The sequence below is a fragment of the Gekko japonicus genome, unplaced genomic scaffold (genome assembly GCF_001447785.1).
Source record: "Gekko japonicus isolate JY-2015 unplaced genomic scaffold, Gekko_japonicus_V1.1 scaffold854, whole genome shotgun sequence".
NCBI lineage: Eukaryota > Metazoa > Chordata > Lepidosauria > Squamata > Gekkonidae > Gekko > Gekko japonicus.
Window position 1 is genome coordinate 750,610 of NW_015170916.1, and position 8,175 is coordinate 758,784.

The window sequence follows — 8,175 nt, forward strand, 5'->3', positions numbered from 1 at the left end:
TGCTAATGTAGCATTTTTTTCAATTTTTCCAAAAATTTCCGTTTTTTCCGAGCTTCAAAATTTCCGGAAATTTTACATCTCCAGCTGTCTCTCCAGCACTGGATTACTGCCTGCTCCCTAGCTCAGTAGACTAGAAATATAACAACTCTAAAGCACAAGAGCTACATATATATTGCGTGTACTAGAGTGACACAATCTTACATTTTACCTGGATATTTGTTACCAAGAAACTAAGCCAACTCTCTTTGAAGCATCTTATGCAGTGTTGCCTTTCTATATAAGTATTTTCATCTGAAAAAAATAAAATGGGGAAATATTATAGAATCTGTTGTTGATAGTGTGTTTTTCCCCCCCCTTTTCTTAGCCTCTACAACAAACCAGCTGGAATGAATCCCTATGCGCCTCAGAACTTTCCATTTCTTTCACCGTATTTGTCTCAAGAAACGAATAGGTCTCTAGCATCTGTGCCACTTACGGAATCACTTTCTTCGGGCTACGCTACAGATAGACCTGCTGCTCCTTCCTATGGCATGATAATAGAGTTACCCTTGCCTGTTCCAACAGCAGAAACCTTTTCACAGGTGCGTCTGTGTGGCGAAGTCTCTAATTCAAGCTGTTCACATATAGAGCCATTCCAAATACCAGCAATAAAAACTTTGGAGAAGCTACTAAAATTAAGTTTTTATCATTTGGCATACATTTCACTGACTTTAGGGACAGGAAGTATAATTTTGTGTCTAGACTGGCTCCCTGTGTCCCTGTAATAACCCAGCCAAAAAAAAAAAGTGTTCTCTTTTGGCATAGTTAGGTAGCGGGAGGCATGCTGTATATTGATATGAGATGTCCAAAAGGGTAACATTCCACACTTTTTGCCTGCCGCCATAATCAGAGAGAAATGCAGTCCACAGAACAATTTGAATCATTTAAAAGTGAGAGCACAAGTTAGAAGCTCATTCTTCACTCATGATGATGTTCCTATTTATTTATTATTTATTAGTATTTTTACCCCGCCCTCTTCGCGAGCGGGCTCAGGGCGGCTTACAAGAGGGCAACAATGCCCATATATAAAACAAGATTAAAACAAAAATAAAATCCTCGAATCACAAAAGTAAAGTACTCTATAAAGAACAAGATGGTCTTCCAACGGTAGGTGCCAGATCTTTCATTGGAGGTAGATAATGTCCTGTAGCTGGTATATGGTCCTGTAGCTGTTACGCGGCCAGTCTAGTGGTACCAACCCAGGCAGTTAATATATGTGCCAGGTCCATCTACAAGCCTAGGAATGGAACACTTATCTGAAATACAATACTGGCATCTAATGGGCTTTTTAGGGAAAAGAAGAACCAGAGAAACATTGCAGCCAACATCACAGAGAAACATCGCAGCCAAGAACTCCGGCAGGGAGGAAGATCCCAGACAGTGAAATCTTCCTGGATCAAAGGGACATCATGCGATAACCCGCTTGCGCTCTTGACAGCTGCTCCTCATGAGTCATCTGCAGAAACGGAGATTTCTGCGGCTGACTCCTGAGTTGAGTGGCTCAGAGTCCTGGGAATTCATCTGCACTCACAGTTGCGATGTAGTCTTTATATGGACACGAAGCCTGGCCACCTTCATCTCTTGAAGATTTATGAACATAATTATTCTGTAGACAAAGACATGACTCCTTATGGTGACATAAGCCTCTCTTTTTGAGACAAAGTTACCTGAAGGATTTATGGACTTTAAAACTTTTGGCAAAAAGCTTAATAAAGAGGAGATTTTAAAAAGTTTTGAAACTGAAAAAGGAACAATTATTTTTCTACTTTTCTAATCTCTTTTTAATTTTACTTTTTTGACGAAAGTGTGTATGCGGCAAAGTTACTAGTTAAAGAGAACAGACCGCCATGGGATTATTTTTTTTGTTCTTAAAAACTGTATTCAATTGAAAGATTTTACACAACAAAAGATAAAGTAATGATTCAGATAGTGACTGCCATTACTGTGGTGATGTGACTCCAAGTTGTGGAGACTGAAAAGTGAAACTGCTTGATTTGTAATGACTCTACGTTTGTAAGATTTGCTTTTGAATTTTCTTACAATGGCAAATACCAGAAAAAACCAAGGTAGGAGACTTGTATTTCAGCAGACATTAAAAAGAGAAACTGAGTTATTTTGTATATTAAAGCTCATCTAAAACCGGAATTGGTACTGAGTGATTATCATGGTGTAGAAAGAAGTCAACTTTCATGGGGTCAAAACTTTGGTGGTGAGTCTCTGTGCCCCCAAGTGGAGATAAAATGGTGTTTTATAAAAGACTCAAGGATAGTTTAATAGATTTACCATATGAAAGCTGGTGTTTGATAAGGTATTGGAATTGAGTGATTTCCCACAAATAGGACCTCTGAGAAAATATTAAAATGCTTCAAGGTAAACGATCAAGAAATTTCTTTGATTTGATGAACAGTTTGGGTTTGGTTGATTTATGGAGACAGAAAAATGGTAATTCAAGAGAATATACATATTTTTCAGGAAGACATAGATCTTTTTCAAGAATAGATTAGAAAAAAAAAAGAATAGATTAGCAAGATCTCTAAAGTACCTTTTCTTTGTAAACCTAAACATAGACTATGTAGTAATCATACTTGTACTTATCGCATAGAAAATCAGAAGCCTCCTTTTATTTTATTTAGGTTTTTCCTCTTTTTTGTTCTGTTAGTTCTCCGTTATTAAATAAAGAATGCATTTCCCCCCCGGAAACAGCACTCTCGAAAGCTTAATACCCTGAAACTTTAGTTGGTCTCCAAGGGGCTACTGGACTCAAATCTAACTGTTCCGCTGCAGACCACTTTGACTTTCATGTGCCAGTTGCTGTAACTTCGAGTTAAGTCTCCACCAAGTAGATTTTGTTTCAGTTACCACTTTACATTTGTGAACGACGCAAGGGCTGGTCTTTGTATGGTTAGTAGTCAATATCTCTCTGAAAACCATCTCTCCTTTCTGTATCTTACCATTTTCAGGGGAGCCAAAATGGGTACAGTTACAAGATGCCTGATGTTCCTGATGCGTTTCCAGAACTATCGGAACTTAGGTAACATGGCCAGATTCTCCCACATGGCCAGATTCTCCCACATAATTTGGAGGGTATTTGTATGATGGTTGGGCGTACATGTTTCTGCATGTTGAAAAGGATGTGATTTGCATGTACTTTGATTTCAGTTTACATAGATGCTCCTTAATAACATAAACAGTTACACCAAGTCACTTTCCCTGGAAAGGGTTCTCTAATCCGGAGGATAAAGAATAGGATCCCACTTGAATAGTATGGTGAATAAGCGTAATACCATCCATTGCATTTGGGTACTTATGTGCTTTTGTATGTATTCCCTCATTGCTGTTTCTGTGGTTTACATTCCTATCATTGTTGTGGAATCATTTTCGCCCAAGTGTAGTATGCCTTCTTGGCATTCACCAAAAATATGGCAGTATTTCATTTCCAGGATTCTGAAAAGACATTATATTAGAAAATCTGTACAGGGCTTTTTGAGCAAGATATGAGCCTAAGAGAGGCTAACTGTGTCAGTAATATCACAGCCAGAAAACAAGTAAAACAAAGCATTGTTAAAGCAAAAGCAAGCAGATGAATTGTTGCAAAATACTGTTTTTATTTCTTTTGAAATCCAGCCTTTCACAGCTGACAGAAATGAATGAGCAAGAAGACGTGCTGCTGGAACACTTTGCTAATCTGCCTCAGTTGAAGCAAGTCATCGATGATAAGGATGATTTAGTGAAAAGTATTGAAGAGCTAGCAAGTAAGACGTCAAAATGTTTGTAAATCAAAAGAACATTATGGGAAGCAAATGGCTCCCTTCTAGGATTGAATGGTGATTTTTTTTTTTTTTTTTTCAAAAAAAAATAAATCTACTGTTGGAACCTAATTTGGAGGAAAAAAGGCAAGCTGTGCTAGATAAAGTAAGTGGCTGAAGAAAAACAGTTTATATGGAGCTTGTGGAAAACCGTGATTGGCTTTTTCAAACAGAATATTTGTTCCTCCTAGTATGAACAGCTTACCCAGTTGAAGACCGTGTTTGAAAAGAAGATGCAGCGGCAGCATGAACTTAGTGAGGTAAATTTTGATGCTGTCTGCCTAATGAATGGAAGCACCCATTCATTAACTGGGGGATTTCACCACCAGAAAAAGCAGTGTTGGCTATTATATTGCCTGGCCTATACATTTAGCACAGTGAAGTAGTAGCATGCTAAGTTGGTAAAATGGACTGTACTGCTTCAGAATGCAGGTGCTTGACGACTAGCACAGACGGCATGCTTCCTGCTGTTCTGGTTTTCCACTATAGCAGGGTTTTGGTTTATTTACTTAGGGAACTATTTGAAAGTATCATCCCATCCATCCTGGAGTGCTCTTCTCTCATTCTGTCACATTTGTAGATCATTGCTGTTTCTAAAAATGACTTGAAAAGCAAATTGACTCTCGAGAACTAAATGAAACATTCATGTTCAGTAATAGTATGCTTACGGTTACCAGACGTTACTGCAAACAGGTGTTATGAGTATACCTGGCTGTGAGCATCTCATAGCACTGGGGTGGCCAGTGGTTTGTGCAGAATCTGGGACTTAACATTTTCTTTCCAAACAGTACTGATTACACATCAGTGCATGGCATTTATTCTGGGGAACTGACTACAGCCTCGTTAAGCATTGCTGCTTCACAGTGCATTAGCAAGTTTTCACCTGGGGCAAGCACCGTGGTCCTCTGGTGAAGCAGACTCTTATGTCAAACAGCTTTGGAGTAAGCAGAAGTATCTTCCTGCTCCAGAACTCATTGTGGCAGAGAGATCTGTCTCTTTCTCTTTCACATCGGGTGGGGAGGTGGGACAAAACCATTTCTGCCATGCAAGACTTTTAGAGCAGGAGTGTGAGAGATTTGCCCAGCTCAGAGAGAAATGAGACCCACCCTTTCCTCTCCGCCACAACCACTACAGCCAAAACCTTTGCATGCGTGGCAACAGAGGGAAGGCCTAGAGAGCGACACACGCACACCCCAATGACTGAGGTGGGTGGGCCCGGGGGGTCCCTGGAAGGATGTGGGAGGCATTTAAATGCCTCCCCATGCCTTCCCTGGCCTGTCGAAGGGCCGGCTTGCCCGGGGCAAGCCAAGAGAAGGCAGTTTAAACTGCCTTCTCTTGGCTTGCCCCGGGCAAGCCGGCCCTTCGACAGGCCAGGGAAGGCATGGGGAGGCATTTAAATGCCTCCCCATGCCTTCCCTGGCCTGTCGAAGGGCCGGCTTGCCCGGGGCAAGCCAAGAGAAGGCAGTTTAAACTGCCTTCTCTTGGCTTGCCCCGGGCAAGCCGGCCCTTCGACAGGCCAGGGAAGGCATGGGGAGGCATTTAAATGCCTCCCCATGCCTTCCCTGGCCTGTCGAAGGGCCGGCTTGCCCGGGGCAAGCCAAGAGAAGGCAGTTTAAACTGCCTTCTCTTGGCTTGCCCCGGGCAAGCCGGCCCTTCGACAGGCCAGGGAAGGCATGGGGAGGCATTTAAATGCCTCCCCATGCCTTCCCTGGCCTGTCGAAGGGCCGGCTTGCCCGGGGCAAGCCAAGAGAAGGCAGTTTAAACTGCCTTCCCTTCCCTTCAAGGGGGGGCTTGCCCGGGCAAGTAAAGGGAAGGCATGTCGGTGTGGCCTAACATGCTAATATGCTGCACTGTCAGGGTGTGGCCTAAGATGCTAATGAGTTTCTGCTGTTGGGTGTGCCCTAATATGCTAATGAGCTCCTGCTGGGCTTTTTTCTACAAAAAAAGCCCTGGTTGTATTATGTCTAGCTTTTCCGCCAGCATTGTTCTGAGTGTTGCAAGCAAATTGCTAGGCCTTTGCGCTGCTTTGATCTTACTATCATACTTTTTTGTCAGCCTTATATCTTTGCAGAAGTTTTTGGAGTTGTATTTGGGGAGTGTTATGTAATTTACAGAATGTTACTTTTTAAGCACTATGTTTGAAAACTGAATTTCCAGATGCCTTTCAATCATGTTGTAAATGCCAGAAAGCCCCTGAACAAGTAAAACCTTATGCTTGCCTAATGGGGAAGGCTTCCTCCCTCCTGCTGCAATTTCTCATGCATCATTTCTTAGCATTTCAAAGGGTCCTAATATTTTCACAGCCTTTTTAGGAACCTGAGTGCTCCAGTGGAAACTTCAAGCGCATAAAGTAGGGCCTTAAACTATTACCTCTGCAATCTAAGCAACTTACTGTCCCTTTTGAAAATCATAATATCCCATAGTGCTAGCTTTTTTCATAAACTGGGTTATTTAAACTGACTTATTTAAAATATTTATATCCCATCTTTCCACAACACCCAAGGTGGTGACAGTATGAGCTTGTTGCAGATAAAACCTGTGTGAGCTTGATGTGCCCGTTGCTTTTTGCAATGAGAATGTGGTTTTCACCAGACTCTTTCTCAATTATATTTTCTCAGAGTTGTAGTGCAAGCGCTCTGCAGGCAAGACTGAAAGTAGCTGCCCATGAAGCAGAAGAGGAGTCGGACACTATTGCAGAAGATTTTCTGGAAGGGAAAACAGAGATAGATGACTTTCTTAGTAGCTTCATGGAGAAGAGAACAGTATGTAAATCTATCTTAAGTTGCAAAACCACAGTGTTTTTGATTAAATAAAACCCTAACAGCATGCAACCGGTTGAATTAAGAGCCATTTGTGGAGGAGAATTCAGTTCTTCACGCGGTTTTGAAAAGGAGATATGATTTAACATTTTTAATGAAGAACTCTACAGTGGCAATATCAGACTCCTGCAGCAGTTTCCAACAGCTTTCATTCAAAGAAGTAAAGTTTATTGAGACATTGAGAGTATAGAACTGGCATAAAGCGCACAAAGCAATCTGGTATACATTATTCAAGAGGGTCCTCCTGATGGCTAATCAGAGGCCAGGTAAAAGCCCACCAAAGTAATGGGCTATAATTCCCAGGAGAAAGGCAGCACCAGCCACTCAAAGTCAGACGGTTCGGTTACATAGGTAAAAGAAACACTGAAGACACAGCAGAAACGAAAGTCAAAATTCCAGAGTCACCCCCTCACTCCCATGGCAGCTAGCATAGCCAGAGGCCTAGCTGGACAGGCAGACTCATACATATCTTTGGGGCCATGCTACTGTTCATCACCTCCACTTGTCCAACTGCTGATTTCTTGATTTCTCTGTTCATCACCTCCACTTGTCCAACTGCTCCGCTGATTTCTTGATTTCCCAACATTTTTTCATTATTATTATTGGAACACTTCCATACAGCTTTTCTTGACCTTATAGCAAACCTGAGGATGATTAAGAAATGATCATGTAAATCTAAAACAACAGAAGCAGAGCAAGAGTATGTGGCCTGGATTTCCTTCAGTGGCCCATTCCAGAGCTCCAGACCTAGCATTGAAAGAGCCCCGTAATGCCCTATTCCTGTATGAGGGGGTGGAGAAGTTGGTAAAATGTGTACTAAATCAAATGCCTTTTTTCTCACAAAACATTGACGTATTGGGACAAAGCAATTACCCCATAGCTGCCTCATAATTTTATCTGCCTGTGGGGCTCTGAGGTAGTAGACCTAAGCTCTAAGGCTATATTGCACTGAGTAGTACTTGGTACCATATACTCTTCCATGCTGATGCCTTGCATGTTGAAACACAAAAAAAGCTGATGGCCGTTTCTCAAAGTTTCACCTCACTGATGAACCAAGACACTTTTAACAGCGCTGTAGCAAGTTACAGTGCTAAATTACATGCCCTGCAGAACGTGAAACAGCAGGTTATATTATTAATTGCAACGCTGGATATCTGTGTAGTGTGAAAAAATTGGAGAATAAAACTTTTTCATAATGTCCAACAAAATTATACAACAATGTTCAGCCACTGCTTATGATCAGTTAAATGGGAACTACTCTCTAAAGTCTTGAATGAATTATAGAAAAGCTCTTGGGGAGGGGGTGTTTCCCTTGTTTATTTACAGCTCCTTGACATTCCACGTCATCTTATATTCCATTTGGTTTGTGGGGTTTATTTTGAGCCTACCTTTCTTTTTCTATCACAGAATTCAGGGCAGATTACATGAGGTTTGTAGGCTGTCTCATGTCTAGACATTGCTGGCCAGAACAGCTTAGCTTAAGCAAGTTTATAGCATCATGTGTCACTAAA

At 41.5% G+C, this 8,175-nt stretch overlaps 1 protein-coding gene across 1 annotated transcript in view; it reads left to right on the forward strand.

Annotated features, from left to right (window-relative positions):
* VPS37A (vacuolar protein sorting 37 homolog A (S. cerevisiae)) overlaps positions 1–6,658 on the forward strand; it is a 15,725-nt gene extending 9,067 nt beyond the window's left edge. Inside the window, exons 5-10 of the mRNA XM_015418747.1 lie at positions 365–581; positions 3,000–3,070; positions 3,664–3,795; positions 3,897–3,951; positions 4,037–4,105; positions 6,464–6,658. Coding sequence (XP_015274233.1) covers positions 365–581; positions 3,000–3,070; positions 3,664–3,795; positions 3,897–3,951; positions 4,037–4,105; positions 6,464–6,658 — 739 coding nt within the window. The remainder of the gene's footprint in view (positions 1–364; positions 582–2,999; positions 3,071–3,663; positions 3,796–3,896; positions 3,952–4,036; positions 4,106–6,463) is intronic.
* The last annotated feature ends 1,517 nt before the right edge of the window (positions 6,659–8,175 follow it).